The sequence below is a fragment of the Triticum aestivum genome, chromosome 5B (genome assembly GCF_018294505.1).
Source record: "Triticum aestivum cultivar Chinese Spring chromosome 5B, IWGSC CS RefSeq v2.1, whole genome shotgun sequence".
In the NCBI taxonomy this organism is placed as follows: Eukaryota; Viridiplantae; Streptophyta; class Magnoliopsida; order Poales; family Poaceae; genus Triticum; species Triticum aestivum.
In genome coordinates this window covers 659,197,666-659,216,494 of record NC_057807.1, presented here as the reverse complement: position 1 = coordinate 659,216,494, position 18,829 = coordinate 659,197,666, and the positions used below count along the sequence as shown (strand labels likewise).

At 46.1% G+C, this 18,829-nt stretch overlaps 2 protein-coding genes across 2 annotated transcripts; both read right to left on the bottom strand.

The window, feature by feature from the left end:
* Window positions 1-5,608: 5,608 nt before the first annotated feature.
* On the bottom strand, window positions 5,609-7,286 carry LOC123115202 (glycine-rich protein A3). Its single transcript, XM_044536431.1, has 3 exons — window positions 7,227-7,286; window positions 6,555-6,951; window positions 5,609-6,160 (listed from the first exon to the last, which is right to left on the bottom strand). The coding sequence occupies exons 1-3, from the start codon at window positions 7,284-7,286 to the stop codon at window positions 5,937-5,939; spliced, it is 681 nt and encodes a 226-aa protein (XP_044392366.1). The 3' UTR covers window positions 5,609-5,936.
* A 318-nt stretch (window positions 7,287-7,604) lies between these two features.
* LOC123115201 (bisdemethoxycurcumin synthase-like) lies at window positions 7,605-8,900 on the bottom strand. The gene is made up of 2 exons (XM_044536430.1): window positions 8,662-8,900; window positions 7,605-8,569 (listed from the first exon to the last, which is right to left on the bottom strand). The coding sequence occupies exons 1-2, from the start codon at window positions 8,885-8,887 to the stop codon at window positions 7,605-7,607; spliced, it is 1,191 nt and encodes a 396-aa protein (XP_044392365.1). The 5' UTR covers window positions 8,888-8,900.
* Between the last annotated feature and the right edge of the window lie 9,929 nt (window positions 8,901-18,829).

The following is an 18,829-nucleotide window of genomic DNA, read 5'->3' as shown; positions in this document are numbered from 1 at the left end:
CTTGAGAGCTCAAACACTCTTCGCCATGTGACACTCGAGGAGGGCGTGGCGCCATGAATCAGTAGTTGTGTCGCATAGTGCAGACCGAGGATGTGGCCATATATCTCCTTGACCTTTCTTGACCCGTTGGCAGCGAGGACCTGACTAATCTCCATGCAAAAATTCGCATTTTGATGTATATTTTGCTACGTCCTTTTACAGAAGGAAAATCCTTAAATCTAGCCGGATGATTTCTTTAAGAAACCAACCTCATCATGTTAGAATTGTGTCGAATATTATTTACATAAGGTAGGTTACAATTGGATTCGGAGACGTACGGTGTGTAGATAGGATTACAGAGTCGTGTACTAATAGGACACTTTTATCCTAGGCCTCTCATATATATCGGGGGTAGAGGCGGCGTGTGCCGGCGCCCGGACGGCCAGGGTGCGGTATTGTGACGGTGTCACGGGGAGGAGCGCCCGTAGTCAAGCCCAGGGGATGTAGCCATATTGGTGAACCTCGTTAACAAATCTCGATATCGTGCTTGTGTGATTGCTTGGTCCTCGGATGATCAACAGAGTGCCTTAGATTTATTCTAACAAGTGGTATCATGAGCAAGATTAGGAGGAGGTCGCGATTCGTTGATTTAGAGGAAGGAGCAGAATATCTCATCAAATCGGTCACACAGTAATCAGTTGTTCAATTGGCGACTGCAAGGAAGATCGATGGTGCGGCGGGGTTTTGTTCATGTTGATGGTAGCGACCGGAGGAACCATTGGAAGTTGTCAACGTGGGATTCGTTTGGCTGATCGATGATCGATGCCGTCGGGTTTGTTTTTGATCGGGCAGCAAGCTAGATGCGGATCTCGGCGGAATTGTGTAGCAGCAGAACTTCTTGGCGTCTTGGTGTCGACGAGATGCGATTGGTGGCTGGCGGCGCGCGTGGACCCGCTTGCCAGGGTGTGCGACGAGATGGCGTGTGAGATTTGTTTGGACAAAAAAAAGGAGTAGTCTGCACATGATGACGGTATTTACATGGCATGGATGGCAACATGAAAGGCAATGACATTGGGAGTTGTTAGGCACATGCTTGGTGAACCACGAGACTACCCGGAAGTTATTTTCTTTAGGATGTGTTGCTAATTGCAGTGTGTTTTCTATCGGTTTGCTGGCAGGTCTAGGACGTGCGCATAAGGTTCGCGGGGCCTGGAGTGCGTGGCAGGGAACATGCAAATACAGGGCGTCAAGCAATGCACGGATGTGCGGGCAAAGATGATGCAGGGTGAAGCATGGTTGCAGTCGGATAAGGTCGGCTGGGTCGGACTGAACAGTCTGATGGATCGACGCAGATGTTTGTCAAAGCAGAAGACGGCAGGTGATTTCAGCGACGACGACACAGGAGCGTGATGCTGATGGTGGCCTGCTTCTGGGGCGTGGAAACACGTGGTGCAGGTCTGAGGGCTTGTGCGGCTTCGACAGACTATGGCGCGGGGTTGATTCAAGACGGTGCACATGAGAGCTTGGGGTCGATAGGGCGCGGGAGGGTGGCAGGTACAACCACCATGGAGTCATGTTGAAGGTGGAGCTGGAATCTGATGGATGACTTCACTCCGAGCTGATGGAGGGGCTACGACGTAAGTTAACGGAGAGTCGAAGCCTATTTCAACGTGATAGCAAGATACACGTGGTTTTAGACTGGGTACCAGTGGTCTGATGGAGATGTGATACTCGGCATCGATCGGTGATGATCGGTGGTTCTCTGTAGTGGAGGTTGAGTGGTGTGGGTTCGCGACCCGGGAGACTCGACCAGGACAGCAAAGGCTCGATGCGGTGATAGCGGCGAGGCGTGCAGTAAGCACGGGACACATCGACAGGCCAAGGCACTAGTGATCAGACATGTGGTCAGATAAAGTGTGCAGGGGTGCTGAAGCAGTGTTGGCGAGTACCAGGTTCAAGTTGGTGACTAGATCTATCGAGTTTCACATGTCAAATGGATGAGAGTGGACCATAGGGAATCTGAGAAAGGGGCGGAGAGTCTGAAGTTGTCAAAAGCTGAGAGAGTATATGGCCATATATTCTGTGGTGTTCAGTGCACATGGCAATGTGTGGATGACAAATACAGGAGGCGGCGGAGTGCCATAGATGTGGGACATGCCAGAGACTATCCGGAAGAAGGGTGAGACAACTGCGAATTTGACTCAGGGTGACACAGGGTGACGGTGAAATTCCTTCAAGATTCAGACAAACGGTCAAGAAAGAGCGGCAACGTTGAGTTCAGGTAACTCTTATATGTGGCGTCCAATATGTGGGTTGTTCATTTTCACGCAGACACTGGTCGGTGTGATGGCGTTGAACGGATACTCCGGAAGTTGGGAGCACAAAGTAGAGTAATGAGAAACTTAATTTTGCTCGAGTGTTGATTGTGAAGAAGACGAGAAGGGACTACAGTTGCAGACGGAGTCACATCGAGTCTGGGAGTAGCAGCGGTGCTCATGGCGTTCTCAAGTCCAATGTACATGGAGGTTCGACGCATGGATGAATTCAAGGTGGTGAAGAATATTCGCCAAGGTGGAGTTTGTTAGAATTGTGTCGAATATTATTTGTACAAGGTAGGTTACAATTGGACTTGGAGACGTACGGTGTGTAGATAGGATTTCGAAGTCGTGTCCTAATAGGACACTTGTATCCTAGGCCTCTCATATATATCGGGGATAGACACACGATGTAACTTATGCCAACATAATAGCACATGCACGCGGGGGAGCCGGCGGCGTGTGCCGGCGCCCGGGCGGCCAGGGTGTGGTATTTTGACGGTGTCACGGGGAGGAGCGCCCGCAGTCAAGCCGAGGGGATGTAGCCATATCGGTGAACCTCGTTAACAAATCTCGGTGTCGTGCTTGTGTGATTGCTTGGTCCTCAGATGATCAATGGAGTGCTTCGGATTTATTCTAACACCTCCAATAGACAACACGTGCTCAGCAGGCCCGGCGTAACTCTCCACCTTATCATATCGGGAAGGTTCGCCCAGCCGCTGGTCATATTCCCCAGCACTCTGTTCTCTCCTTTCTCTCTGTCCCAGATCCCTCTGTCGATTTAGATACGTGAGCGGGTGTTGACGCTGGTCGTTGCCACTTCTACAACCTTGCTCCCCTCTCCTCCTCCACCTGTCGCCCACCACTGATGCTTGGGTATCATCGGGGAGGCAGAGTTCGTGGTGCCGCAAACCAGCGTCCGAGTGCGACACGCTCATGGTGCTGCGACCCTGCGCATCTCGTCGGTGTCCGAGGGCTGCTACTATGTAACACTTCTATAGAAGGGGGTCATCATGCTGCTAGCCGATGTCCGACTTCTCCCGATGGGTGCGGCAGCGGGTGTTGGTTGTCCCTAATGCTTGCATGGGCGATAGAGGCTCTTCGAGACGGGGTCTGCTCCGGTGGATGCTCCTTATCTGGATCCCGGTGTCCACATCCCGGCTTTGTCTGCCCTCGCCGGATCAAGATTCAGTTTCGTCTTAGTTGTCGAGTCTAGTTGGTTTCGAGGGAGTGGTGGGGTCTAGGGGAAACCCTTGGTTGATTTCGCGTCGACCTCACTGTCGACAGTGGTGCTCTTGCTCTGTTCTCCTTCCCGAGGGCGGGTTCAAAATCCCTCCCTTCCTCCCACTTCCTCCACCTTCCTCCCCCGATTCCCTACATTTTTGTTTTATTTTTCAGAAAACACCGAAATGCAAATCCAATATTTGGAAGTGCGCTTGAGCTGAAGCAAAATTCTTAAACGTTTGGTATAGATATTTGGCGAACATTCGCTAGGGGTGGGATCCCAGAGTCATCTGATCTTGATCTGATTGTGGCAGTTTTCGCCAATAATTCCCCTCAATTTAAACAAATTGTTGTGGCAGTTTTTTCACCCCAGCCATGAAATGCTGAGGCGTTTGCGGTTGCAGTCCCTCCTAGCGACCACTCGTCAGGGATTGGCGTCCCAAAAATTTCATGGTTGGTATGGACGATTTCATGGTTTAAGGTCAAATCAAAATTAGCACCATGGTTCATGGTTATAAAAAAACCTTTCTCAAGAAAGTGAGAGATATGCGATGAATTGTAGGGAAAACACATTATAATTTGTGGCACTTCCTTAAGTGAGCTTTTCTCAAGAAAGATAAATGAATAATTTGTGGCACTTGTTGCCTCCAAATTAAGTAGTCGGGATGCCAACGGAGCAACGGGAAGGGAAATCTTGAGGCCTATTTGCATGTTGTAGAAAGTTGATTCCACCAAATTTTGGAAATCCATAAGAAGTTTATGAATGTTCATTGTCAAATTTTCAGAAGTCGGTCCTGATTTTGTGGAAGTCACCCCTTCAAATAGTTGGAGGGTTCACTTGAAATTTATGAACCCTTCACTATTTTTTTAAGAGCCGACACAATGGCGGATCCACGGCTCGCCTTCTCGACTTTCAATCGGCTTCGTACTGGGAACCGGAGGTGCTCCTGCAAATAACATGCCCCGCAGCCAACCCGGAGATCCCCCAACCATAACACTACCCGGCAGCCAGCACAACACGGTCGAGAACAAGAGGCATCCAAGCCGAGGTCGTTGCAGCCATCGCCGCATCGATCGGCGTCCCGTCCTCAATCGGAGGGCCCGCGTCAACCGGGCGAATGGCGACGCTCCGATCCGCCCTCCGGCACCTGGCACCGGCCGCTCACTTCCTCAGCAAGGGCGGCGGACGCGGCAGCTCTGGGCCTAGCTTCACCGCCTTCAGGGTAGGCACCCACGTTCAATCAATTTCCTAGGTTCAGGCTTCAGGGTAATTTTCAGTTACTGGGTTAAATACTCACAGTTCTGCGCCCATCCCTTGTGATTCGCAGCGGAAGCATTCCACCGGCGGCGGTGTATTCTACAGTACGATACTGTGGGACGAACCCTTCAATTTGTACGTGCCCTGTCATTCTTTTCCATCAAATGTGTAGCTACCTAGATTCGTCAGGTAACGGGGATATGAGTCCTGTTTTTGACGGTGGTTTGTCTGCAGGAAAACGCCGGTGACCTGGTTCGCAATCATCGCCACCGCCATAGGAGCTACTTACAGGATAAAGGTGCAGATGATTGATCATGAAAAGCAGAAGGCAGGTGGACATGCTGAGGGGAAGAAAAAGATAACATCTGAAGCATCTGTGCCGTCTTCCTTTTAACTGAGAAGCATCAGTGTCTTGGATAAACAAGCTAAATTTGATGTGCATGAAGTCCTTGCAGCATGAAGTTCAGTTTTATGCCACCCCGTGCTAGGTTGGAACCTGCATGACATGTCCTGTGTGCGTCTTTTGTACAATGAAAAGGCATTTACTTGCACATAAATTACAAGTAATGGACCTGTTATGAGACCCGATCCACCTGTGATTTCGTATCTGGGGATTCCAATGACAAGAGGAAGAATTGAAGAACTAGAACTAGAACTTGGGGCGAGTTAGGGTAGGAGAAGCATAGGAGAGAAACACAGTACTCCCTCGGATCCATATTACTTGTCGCTCGAACGGATTTATCTAGAGGGAGTAGCTTTGTTACCCAAGCTGAAGTTACCCAAGCAGTTTCGTCAGGCTTGATGCCCGGAGAGGCGGAGACTCCGTAAACACCATCATGCACCGTCTATCTTTGGAGAATTGGAGATCCCATGTGTTGCTAGTACTACAGTACTAGACTAGAAACACTAGAACAAATCCCATATTTTCTGCGAGTTTGCTTGTATTCGTATGAACATTGTTCATCAACAAATAAGGCTGCTAGTGATCCTCGGAAGAAAAAGGAACGGTAACACAGGTGATCACATTTTTTCCCCTTCTGAGCGGCACAAGCGAGGAGTCATTGGTGAGATGTGAGAGAGCAAGATGGCGAATTATACGGGTCTACATGTTGTCTACGTAGTACGTACGTACATCCGAGTAGCCGTATCTTTTCCCCTCTTCACTTCCACTTGCGCCCGTACATCTTCTTGTGCTTGCCAAACTTGCCGTGCTTGAACTTGCCATGCTTGAACTTGCCGTGGTGGTGCCCGTGGCCGTACATTCCGTGGGCGCCGCCGTGTGACACCTTGTGAGCTCCATATGCTGCGGCTGCCGCTGCCGCGCCGCCGGCAATCATACCGCCTGCTACGCCATGGCTGCCTCCCCCGTACATAGGAGCTTGACCTGAACAAAATGGCTTGTAAGTTGACTCGACCGAGTCCATAACATGCCTCCATGTAAACTGGGAAGTGCCATTTTTATTTCTTTTATTAGATCTGATTGCTTTTTACTTGGCATTTTTGGACATGAACATGCATACTTGATGGTTGCCGTTTCTATTTGTTGTCGGTAATTTTTTCCAAAGTACTATCCAATAAACATACTATGTTTTAGCGACAAATGTAATAATAATTTTGATACTGTAAATCTGAATATATATTTTTTGGAGAGAAAAATCTGAATACTTATGTACTACGAGTATATATTAGAGATAAAATTTAACAAATAGAGCAGATACCATTTCAATATATAAATAAACACACAAATGAACAAATGAAGTGTGTGTAAAAGGACATACCATAAGGAGGAACCTGCATTGGTGGCCCTTGAGCGGGATAACCAGCTGGAGGGTGGGTCGTAGGAGGATATTGCGGATACCCAGCGGTCGCAGGGTACCCGCTCGGAGGATACGCAACGTGCGGCGGTTGATAACCCCCGGGCTGAGGGTACGCGCCGGGAGGTGGCGCATACTGCCCAGGCGGAGCAGCATATCCGGGCGCCGGCGGATACGTGCTTACTGGAACCGGGTAACCGGGGTATCCCGCCGGAGCAGGGTAGCCACCGGGGTACCCGCTGTATCCACCTGCACCTTTGTCCTTTCCACCGTCCATGCCTCTCCCTCTAGCTTGTTCACCTACTTGTAAAGGAGGAGGAATGGGAGTACAACAAACAGGGAGGAGGCTGATTCCAGATGGCTAGCAGCTTCTTCTCCTCTTGCCATGGACGGGTATATATACCGAGCTTGAGAGCAACGGCGGGAGGGTTATTCAGGGCAAGTTGTCTATGTTTAGAGCTTCTATTTTCTTGATTTGAAGGTGCACGGCAGGTCTGGGGGCTCTTGTCGCCGCAGCATTCTTGGCGAGGACAGCCTGCGGCGAGCTCTATTTGCTGGCTCCTTGTCGATCGGTCATTCGTTCGCCTGTGATAGATGCACGTGGACAAGCAAAGAATAACTTGGTTGCGATTTTACCCGCGACATTTGCTTTACGAAGTACCCATTCTTTTTGTGCATAAGTAAGCAGAACTGCATTCAGGCTCCCAAGATCCGTCGTAGTCTAGGTGGTTAGGCTACTCGGCTCTCACCAGAGAGACCCGGGTTCAAGTCCAGGCGACGGAATTTTTTGCTAATTTTGCAATTAGCAAGTTGAAGAGGAATAATCATATGCTCACGAAGTCCGATTTGAAGAAGTTTTTGCATTTATTTGTAGTTTCTCCCATCGTAATGGTGATTATTGTGTGGCAACATTAGGTGTTACATGCATGCGTGCAACACCATCGTCGAATTTTTTTGCATTTATTTGTAGTTTTTCCCACCGTAATGGTGATTATTGCGTGGCAACATTAGGTGTTACATGCATGCGTGCAACACCATCGTCTCCAGGCAGAGCCCCGGTCCAATTCCCAGCATTACCCCCAGACCGCGGTGCTCGTCATGGCGGCGCCGGATCTCGTCCAGCACAAAGATGACGGACACCCCGGACATGTTGCCGTACTCGCTCAGCACATGTCTGCTTGCCGCCAGCTTCTTGGGCTCCAACTGGAGTACCTCCTCCACGCCGTCTAAGATTGCTCGCCCTCCGGGATGCACCGCCCAAAAGAGGTCGTTCCAGCGACCGCTCAAGCCAAGCGGCCCGAGCGCGTCAACCAGGCACCGCTCGACGTTCTGGCGAACTATCGCTGGCATCTCGATGCAAGGGTGGAACAGGAACCCCTCTTCGCCAAACTGTCCAACTGCGGCGTGTGCCGTCGCCGGTACCACGGTCTGTGACGCGGCCACCATCTCGAAAAGCGAGCCCTCCGAGCCCTCGAGGTCGGCGCCGATGATCATGGCTCCCGCGCCGTCGCTGAGCAGCGCCTGCGAGATGATCGTGTCAAGGTGCCCTTCCTGGGGAGCGCGGAACATGATGAGAGTGAGCTCGGCGCAGGCGACGAGGACGCGCGCGCGGCGGTTGTTCTCGGCGATGTCCTTGGCGACCCGGAGCGCGGCGCACGCGCTGGCGCAGCCGTTGACGTAGAGCATGGTGGTGCGGACTGACGGGTCGAGGCCGAGGAGGGAGGCCAAACGGTGGTCGGCGCCCGGCATGTGGGCGCTGGCGTAGGTGCCGACCACGAGGTGTGTGATGTCGGCGGCCGGGCGGCCCCACTCGGCGATAGCTGCAGCCGCCGCGGCTGCCGCGAGCTCGGGAACGGCGGTGGCCGTGATGTCCAGCCGGGCTTTCAGGGATGGCAACGTGCGGTCGAGGAACTCAGGGTGACCCTGCAGCAGTTCCTCCGTGTGGTGGAAGTAGCGCTTCTTGATGGCCGATTTGGTACCTGGAGAACACGTACGATATGACCGGACCAAAAAAGGAATTTCAGTTGCCTGATCCATATCCATTTTGGTTGGGCGTTCAGGCAGTACGTACATATCCGGTTGAGCTTGGCTTTGAGCTCGGTGAGGTGCTCGCTGTTGGTGACGCGGAAGTAGTAGTCGGCGTACTCCTCCTGCTGCACGCAGTTCGCCGGGTTCGCCGTCCCGATGGCCAGAACGCACGCTGGGCCGTCCGCGCGCTGCGCCTGCCGGACCTGGCGGATGCCTGTCGTTAGGTTTCCAAGCAGTGCCATTTTGGTTTCTTGGGAAGACATTGGCATAAAGGTTCGCAGCACCAACCTAACACAAGATAGTTGATCGCTTACATTGCATGTGGAGCTATATATATATGGAGAGGGCGCATCAGTAGGAGGAGCTGTGCTGATACCGCAGATCGATCGGCATGCACACCGTATCGTACAAGCTGGTAGTTTAACTGTGATATGTTTTCTGATAGTTACATATCATAGTTAATTGGTACAGGTGTATGTGAAAATGACGGTACTCTTCATGACAAATTGACAGGTCAGTGCATAGATGGTGCTCCAACTTCCAACGAAGATTTCCTTATGAAGTGTGATGCGGGATGAAAAATATGCTTGATTAAAAGTAATGTTACATCAGATATCATATCATACAAGCAACCTGACTTTTGCAAAAAAAAAAAAAACAACAACCTCATATTTGGAATTCTTGGTACAAAATTAGTCCATAATTGTGTCGACAAATAACATTAGTAGGTCCATTAATATCCTCATACTCCCTAGAACATTTTCACGTTCATCAAACAAAAAGGAAATACCATCTCCGTTCATGCATAGATGGTGTTTTTTTACCCGGACACGATCTCCACAATGCAACTTTTGATAATTACTTCTGCACATATATAAAATCTTGTGAAAAATTGATATGATACCATTTTTTATTGCAAATCTTATGTTATTGATTGCACATGACGAAACCAAATAAGTTTCGATTCACATAATAAGGTTGTCATCATTTGCCATGCCTTTTTGCCACACATGCCTAAGGTTACGCGACCAAAATTGACGCCACACTTTGCCACACTTGAGATAATCTTGTCAAACTTTTCTGAGTTGGTGACACATGGGATCTAGATTGCATGAAAGGAATCTTGTCACAAGTGTGTTGCAAACCAAGCTCACTTAGTTGAACTTGCCTAATTTGTTGCATGAAGAAAGATGGAAGCTTAGGAGCCGTTCGGAAGCTCTCCAGCTCCGTGCAAGGAGCTGGGCCGAATGCCTCGGCTCCATGGATCCAGCTCCATGAAGCGGAGGACTCACGTAGCACAAATCGGTGGAGCGAGGCAAGTCCAGCTCCCCCAAGCCCAGACTGTGGAGTTCGTCAAAAGTACATAGGGATTGCCACCGCTAACTTGGTACCAATTCGATTCATTTTCTCCTGAGTTGTCATACGAACCAGCCAGCAGTGCTAGCCCATGCAAAGCTAAAATAAGAGCGGCCCATGCAGGCGCTGGAGAAGCTGGCCACAACCTCCGAACATGCGCAGCTCCTCGCGAGAACCTGGAAGCTGGCACATGAAGCTGGTGTCGTCGATTTGCTGAAGCTGGAGGGCTTCCGAGCAGAGCCTTAGTATACGAACCAAACATGCCCTTAGTATGAGCCATTTGTTGGGATCAACGGGTTCCTTTGGTGCTTGCCGCAGCTCTGGGTCGATCTTCAGGGCTACAACGTACGCCACCTCTGGTGAGTCGAAGATGATGCACTTTCCTAGGTTGACAGAGTGCCTCCACCCGCTCGTCGACTCCTTTTGGCCTTCAAGAGTGGTTGGTGTGTCGGCAAGCAAAGTTCAGGTAGAGTTGTTGTTCTTTGGAGGTGAACAACATTGGTCGGGGAGTGGCTTTGATGTTCAGTTTAGTTGACTGCTGAAGACGCTGAGAGTTATGAAAGTTTAGTTGCTCAACATATTTTGAGTGTGCAGGTAACACCGACTGAGCACAATCAGAGTCATAATTTTTTCCATACAAAGGGGGTTGTGAAGGAATGTTGTGTCCGCATCATCATCAATGGAGGGAGTTGCAACAAATTGGCTACCATGGAGATGGTGGAGAAGTCTCTCTCACCACCATACCACATCCACATCCTTACTAAATACAATGGTTCAACAACTGTTGCAAGGCTAAGGTAACACGTACTATTCATGTGCATTTTAATATTGTTGTATATGCTGATTTTATTGATTGTGATGTGGTAGCAATGCAAGAATACTCACTTTTACTTGGTAGACCGGGGCAATTTGATAAAAATTATGTACATCATGATAAGAAAAATCAATACACTCTTGTTCATAAGGAAAAGTATTACTCCGCTTCCTATCTCTCCTGAACAAATTTTGAAAGATGATATTATTAGAGTTTGTAAAGCAAAGCAGGAACAAAACAAGAGTGAAAATCAGGTTGTGGCAAAAGAATTTGAGAAACGTCATAAGCCTAATAACAAGCCACCATCTAGTGTTGCCTTCGAAATAAAATTAAAAAGTGCATGTTTACTTGCCACCAAATCTGATATTACTGATCTGGATTTCAACAAATCTGTTTGCTATGCTTTTGTGTGCAGAGAGGCATTATTTTGCATTCGAGAACTTGCCTCGCTCTTTGCGTCCTATTGTCACGAACATTTTGCAGGAGTTCATTGACGTCGTTCCACAAGAAGACATGCCACTAGGATTACCACCTATTTGAGGGATTTAGCATCATATTGACATAATTTTCGGTGCCTTGTTGTCAAACCGTACACCACATTGTATCAATCTGGAGGAGACAAAGGAGATTATAAATCAAGTACAGGAGCTATTCGACAAATGTTATATAGGTAAATCCCTTAATCCTTGTGTTTTTTTACTATAGTATTGCCGAAAAAGGATGGTACATTGTGTGTACGTGATATTGTAGAGCCACTAATAATATTACCTTTAAATATCGTCATCCTATTGCTAGGCGGCTAAATGATATGACTGGTGAATTAAGTGGCTCCATCATATTTCCCAAAGTTGATTTGCCTAGTGGACAGCGTCAAATTTATATGAAATTGAAAGATGAATTAAAAAAAATTAAAATTAAGTTTGGCTTTACATGAGTGATTAGTCATGCCTTCTGGACTAACTAATGCACCTAGGGGTGGGCACTGTCACACCGAAAACTGAAACGATTTAACCGATTTGTCTGTTTATTCGTTGTACGGTTGTTCAGTTCCGTGGCAACTTCGTTTGCTATTCGGTGTTCGGTGTATGTTCGGTTTCCTACCATAATCACCGAAGAATCAGTATTATTTACAATGGCCGTACATGACCCTAAATCCTAAACCCCAGCCCATTTGTCCTTCAGCCCGACATGGCAACAGTCCCTGATTTTACCTAATGTAATCACCCCGCGATCACACACGTCCGTAAACTTAGGACATAGAAATCAGCCATCTCTCCATCGCTTCATCAGTCGGCTCCCACTCCTTGTAACTACTCATCGAGCCGGCTCCGGTGAGTTGGTACTCGGCAGTCAGCAACAAATCCATTTATTGCGACGGACATAAGCCATCCGCTCACAAGTATATCGCGGGCCAATCCAAGTTTTAATCTCTCAAATTTCAATACAAGTAGGTAATACACTAGTACATATTTTCCATGCTAGTGATTAGTTTGATCTACTAGGAATATTTTAGTATTGTTTTACATGAAACGATTGTCATAAGCTGGTGTATCCTTATAACAAGTATTTATACTATTTTGATCCATGTATCTTCTTGTGTACATGAGCAGTGTGCGTTGCCAATGGAACAAATTATTAATTAGTCTATGGTTAGGCATAAGCCAAGACGCTGCTAGACTTTTCCGGCAAGAAACGATCAAATCAATGGCTAGGCCTACAAGCTCGCGCAAGTATTTTTTTACGGGAGCTCGCGTAAGTATATAAGTGCGCATCGGCTAGACGCTACATACGACGGCCGGAAAATCAATCAAACTGCGTGTGTGCCAGCGCTAGCTTGCACTTGTATAGCTCGTGGGTAAATCGATCTAGCAGTCTAAAACTAACATATATGATACTATCAAATTCCCTAAAAGATGGTACAAAATGAAAGTTGCACACTTTAGAGACATCACATGTATTCTCTCTTATATAACACTTTTCATGTTCCACGTGATCTTATGTTTTACTATGTACATAGTACACTTGTTTGCTTGACCGAATTAAACACTGACTGGTCTTATTCTTGTTCAATTGTTAGATGTCAGAACCAAATAAAGATCAAAGAGGGAGATGTATTGAAGAGTGTACTTTGGTTTTCTGGTTAACCGCGAACCAATATTGGGGATATCTCCTATCGGGAACTTATCGGTCGACCTAAGATAAGGGGTAAAGCGACTGGTTTATCGGCATATCGGCCAATTTATCTTATCGCCTAGACACCGGTAAGCGATAAATCGGCCGATTTATCAGAATATCGGTCGATATCTTGAACTGTGCTATGAACTGATATACTTTGGTTAATATGGTTCGGTGGCTAATTTCTCTGTGATTATTCCGGTGGCCGTAAGTGCATCAAGTGTCCCCTTGGTGGTTTTGGAGTATTAAAGACAAATAGATTGAGTGTGCACATGAGTTATACTCCCTGAAGATTTTGTTTAACTGGCGAAAGACGACCCCTAAAAATGTATTTCTTCAAGCGAAGAAATTGGTACGGCCTTTGAAGAAATTGACGTGAAGACTTTGAAGCTTCAAGACTTTGTTTTCATAATTTCTGTCTTCCTATTTGAGTCATAGGAAAAATCGTACTGTTAAAGGGGGTCTAGGTGAAAAATATTTCACACTTCCAAAGTGATGCTAAAACCTATACTTACACAAGCCGCTTCGAGTGAAACCTTTGGAAATCTTCGGAACAACTCACGACTTTGCTAGCGACAGTGACGAAGTTCATCTGGTGTCTGACGAATTTGGTCAGGCTGAGGAGTTAATTAGGATTTCGCCAGTGCGATCTATCTATCATGAGGAATCGAGAGCCCCGACGAAATTGAGAGTTTAACTTTCCAACCGTTGCTACGTTGTGTGCCAACTGTCGAGTGGATCCTTATCCTGACAACGACCATGTTCGAAGGGGCATTAATGATTCATGTTGGGTTGCCCCTGGCGATAAATAGCCGCCCCCTACAACCACTTGTGCTCTAGAGAGAACTTGACACTTGTCATTTGATAGCAACCCTTTCTCTGACGACTTTGAGAGAAACCTAAGTGAGGAAAAACCCAACCAGAGCAAAAGTGATTTCGTATCATTGAAGAGATTGTTCTGTGTGATCCGACGCTTGTTATCTTTGAAGACTGTCATTCTTCCAGATGATTAGGCGTCATGTTCTGAGCAACCAAGAGTAATTATGGTGTGCTGGTGAACAAGTCTGTGACAATTTTGGAAGTCTACCTTAAAGACTTACCATGGGTGATTGGAGAGGTCTAAATGACCTTGGCTCAAGAGGAATACGATGAGGACTAAGGGTAGTTTGGTTGGCATCCTGAACTTCATGCCTGGAAATACTGCTGCCTGGCATGTGCCTGGACACTTGGCGTTTACTTGTCTGGGCAGGCTAGCCCGGGAGCACGGCGTTTGGATTCATTCCTGGCCTGGTGTTGTGTTATATAATCATTAAATAATATTTAAATGGTGCCAGGCAAGCTGTAGCACGTCTAGGCGCAAGAGACCGGACGCCTGGGCCAGGCTAATCCCATTGCCTGGACGAAGCAACTGACTTTATTTTGTTTTTTTTTCTGAAATTCACCAGGCTAATCTCGTTCCTGTGGCAGCCAGGCCAGGCAGGGCTTTTCACTCCCAGGATACCAACAAAACAGCGACTAGGCACATTCCAGGCACCATCCAGGCCAGGCAATCTTTGACGTGGGTGCCAACCAAACTAGCCCTAAGTGTCCCCTGAGTTCATCTTAGCCGCCTCAACCAGATGTATAGTGTATACAACAAATGGAACTGGTCTACCAAATCGATGTGTCTCACCAAGCGTACTAGGTCTACCAAGTCTACCTTACGTAATTCCGCTACTAAAGTATTTGTGATCTATCTTATGAAGAATTTGAATTGAAGACTTTCATCATGTTGTTTTTCATTTCTTCAGTTCATCTTCCTCATGCTTGTATGCTTGTATGATTACATGTTCTTCACCTGCATGTGTCTTGTATGCATGATTTTTGTTTCTGTGATGATTTAGCTTCCCTTGTGTCTCTATTTCTTCACTATGATTTTCATCAAAGTTTTCAAAGTTTGACGAATTTATAAAAATCTATCATTCACCCTCCCCGCTCTGGGAGTAAACCTGCACTTTCAATTGGTATAAGAGCAAAGTACTCCCATGTTCTATGTGATTTTGGTTTAATCACCTGGAGTTTTAGTTATGTTGACTACAAATATGATCATGGTATCTGCTGTGTGCCCCATCTTTGATGGCACAGACTATCCCTACTGGAAGAACAAGATGCGCATGTATCTTGAGGCAACCAACGACCTCTAGTTTGTCGTCGAGAATGGCGTGCCTACTGTTGCTCATAGCATAAACCCAACTGACGTGAAGAGATTCAACCAACTCGACTCTCAAGCGAAGACCATCATTCGTGGGCATCTGAGCAAAGGACAGTATGTCAGAGTGAGTGCCGAAAACTGCAATGCTCATCTAGGATAGGCTTTCCAAGGCCAATGAAGGAGTTTCTACTCAACGTGACTCCCAAGTTGACGTTCTTCGCAATCTTTTTAACCGCTTCAAGAGCTTCGACAACGAAACTGTTTAGCAGACCTTCGACCGCCTCACCGACATCTCCAATGAGCTTCAGGCTTTTGGTGCTACTGACATCACTGATGATGGGGTGGTGAATAAATTGCCGAGGTCTCTTGACAGTTCCTTTGACACCTTGGTTCGAATGATTCAAGAGCATCCTGATTACAAGTCACTAGATTTGGGTGATAGTCTTGAGAGGCTCAATAGTCATGAATTTCAATAAGCTGAGAAGAGAGATATGTATGGTCCCAGCTATGGGCGTCCCTGTTCTCTAAAGGAAAAAGTAAAATTCAAGGCTATTTCTTCTTCTGAAGAAGGAGAATCTGACTACAGTTCTGACGGTGCTGAAGAAATTGGCAGAGAACTAACAATGCTTGTGAGGAAGTTCCAGAAAGTTTACAAGAAGAATCACTTCGGAAAGTCTTCAAAGTGTGACTCGAAGAACACTGGAGAAGCGTCTGCTTGAGACTACAACAACAGAACTTGTCACAAGTGTAAGAAGCCAGGCCACTACATCGTAGATTGCCCTCTCTAGCAAAACGACTCTAAGAAGAAGAAGTCTATAGAGATGATGACTCTCACGATAAAAGGAACAAATCCTCAAAGTCTTCATCACGCAAGAAAGGCAATTCCAGTAGAGCTCATGCATTCATTGGGAAGGAAATGGATTCTGAAGAAGAATCTTACCAATAGGAAGCTGAAGAATATGAGGAGGAATCCGACTCTGGTGTCGCGAGCCTTGCCCTCGCTACGGAGTTCGTCAGCAAGTCCATCTTCAACCCTGAAGAAAATGGTGGCTCCGCCAACACTGAGGACTACACTCCCACCTATTGTTTCATGGCAAGAGGTGCCAAGGTAACCTCACGAGAAGCTTACTTTAATACTTCTAGTGATGTCGACTATGAGTGTGAAGCAAAACCTAGTTATAAGAAACTTGCTAAGATTGCAACTGAACAACAAACTGGTATGGAAAAGATGCAAAAACTGCTAGACAAAAGCGATGATCTGCTAGATGAGGAAATGGATCACTTCCAAGCTTTGTCTGAAGAATTGCGACGTCTTCAGTCAAAGAATGATGAACTTGAAAGTCGCATGTGGCCCTCTCAGCCGAACATGAGAAGCTATCATATGAATTTCATCAAAGGAAGCAAGTTCTCAAAAAACTGAGAGTGTCTCATGATGATCTTTAGAAAGAGAACGATTCGTTACTCGCTCAACAGATCAGTACCACTCAAGAATAATTTTTTGCACCATGCTTAAAATGTCTAGAACATGAAAAATGAAAATTCTTCAGCTGAATGTTCAAATGCTCCAGTCGCTGCTATATCTTCAACCGTCTGTGTGGTTTTAATACCCTCAACTGAGGAGACCACAAGTGTTGCTGACAAAAATGCAAGGTTAAAGGAATTGTATGTCATAGGAGTGTACAAAATCCTCAAAGGGCACCAAACTCTCTGTGATGTGCTCAAGAAGCAGATTCTGAACAGGAACCCTAGGAAAGAGGGTATTGCTTTTGAGAGAAAACTCAATGCTGATGGATCATATTGGAAACCTGAGCAGTATCCCAAAACCATGTGGGTTGCTGCAAAAAGACCTCCAGTTGATCTATCCACTTTATCTGGTTACAACTGTGATACCTCATATATTCCTCAAATGAGTCATTTGATTCCAACTATAAACTATTCAAATACCAGAATGGTGAGGTATTTGCCAGATTTATTGGTACTAACTACAGGAACATCCCCAGTGAAGAAAATCTAGGTGCCCAGAAGTCTTCTGGAAAGTCTTCAGGTGAATATCATCATGACACCACCGACAAAGAAGAAATACCTCAGGGCAAATTCTTCACATGGACCAAAGTCGTCAAATGTTTTCAGACCTACTTAAGGTCGCACTAATGCTTCTTCTTTGTAGGGAAACAAACATCGATCTATGAATATGCGAATTATTCTTCGAACCATTATGTTCACAAATCTTCAAAGAATTTCTTTGCATATTCATTTGAGTACTATTACCCCCCATTGAAGGGAAATGCATATTCGTTAATGCCTAAGTTATCCATCACTTCACTGTGTTACATTGTTTCTCAACCACCCATTCAAATGTGGATGGTTAAGAAGAAGAACTAATCTCTTCTGCAGGTCAGGTCTCCAGACAACGATAAATGTTTGATGAATTTGCTGAAGACCTGACAAGTGCTTTTTTGGGATGCAAGCTAAACATGATGAAATGAATCTTTCATTTCACACATCCCATATGCTGCTCGTTATGTTCTATTAATCAAATTCACTGACGGAATCAATCACCATATTCTTCACTCTGAAGTGTATGAAGTTGTGAGTCAGACTAATGCTTCTACAGGATGACACAACCAAAGCCACTGAATGAGTCTGATGACCCACAAGTATAGAGGATCAATCGTAGTCCTCTCGATAAGTAAGAGTGTCGAACCCAACGAGGAGCAGAAGGAAATGACAATCAGTTTTCAGCAAGGTATTTTCTGCAAGCACTGCAATTATCGGTAACAGATAGTTTGACTTGTATATAGAAATAGAGGGAATATCTCCAGACAATCAACCTCCACAATGAACGCGGCAATCCGTACAGGAATGCACCTGCCCATCCATGCCCGACCGCATGACTGCCCCGCGATATGCAAGTCATTGGATTCCACACGAGACCATACCAAGTTTTTAGTTTTAGTTTCTCAAACTTGTGATTTTTTCGTTCTTTGTATCAAGTTTTATCAGATGAAAAACTTACTACATCATAAGATAAAATTAATAATACATGAGATGTATGATGTAAAAGTTATATCACTAGAAACTCCTTTCACATACCAATTTGACGGTGTACTTTATGTAACATGCATGTCATATATTACACGGAGAACACATAAGGCTCTATATATTTGGATGGAGAAATTAACGAAGTTGTAAAAACTCGTCAAAACACTCTTAAAATGGGTCTTATTTGAAAGCCCTCATCGCATGAAACACAAATATGAAAACAAAACTTAATTTAGACTTTTGATTGAAAATATATGAAAGATTGAAAATCAAAAACCAATAAATAGGGTTGGTGGCCCCACAGCTACATGCCATAAATCCCCTCTCCAATGAACAGTGAATTGCAGCACGTAAGAGAAAGCTCAATGCCTTTCAATATTGTTGGTAGTTGAACTTCCAAAGCGCCCCAATGTGAACTTTTCCACTGCAGCCGTACTTAATACAACCTCCGTCTCAAATTACTTGTCTTAGATTTGTCTAGATACAAATGTAGTTAACATTAAAACATTTTTAGATACATCTCTATCTAGATAAATCTAAAACAAGTAATTTCGGACGGAGGGAGTACTTGTTTTGTAGGCACGAATACATCGATCAAATATGTGTTAATATATCACATATTTTAGCAACATA

What these genes read in the sequence shown, in the direction of transcription:
- LOC123115202 (XM_044536431.1), bottom strand. Translation starts at nt 7,286, where the DNA reads ATGCAGTTCTGCTTACTTATGCACAAAAAGAATGGGTACTTCGTAAAG. An exon ending in TCGTAAAGCAAATGTCGCGG is followed by an intron (nt 6,952 to 7,226) that starts GTAAAATCGCAA and finishes AGAAGCTGCTAG; the next exon opens with CCATCTGGAATCAGCCTCCT. An exon ending in AATGCAGGTTCCTCCTTATG is followed by an intron (nt 6,161 to 6,554) that starts GTATGTCCTTTT and finishes CATTTTGTTCAG; the next exon opens with GTCAAGCTCCTATGTACGGG.
- LOC123115201 (XM_044536430.1), bottom strand. Translation starts at nt 8,887, where the DNA reads ATGCCAATGTCTTCCCAAGAAACCAAAATGGCACTGCTTGGAAACCTA. An exon ending in AGCCAAGCTCAACCGGATAT is followed by an intron (nt 8,570 to 8,661) that starts GTACGTACTGCC and finishes CGTGTTCTCCAG; the next exon opens with GTACCAAATCGGCCATCAAG.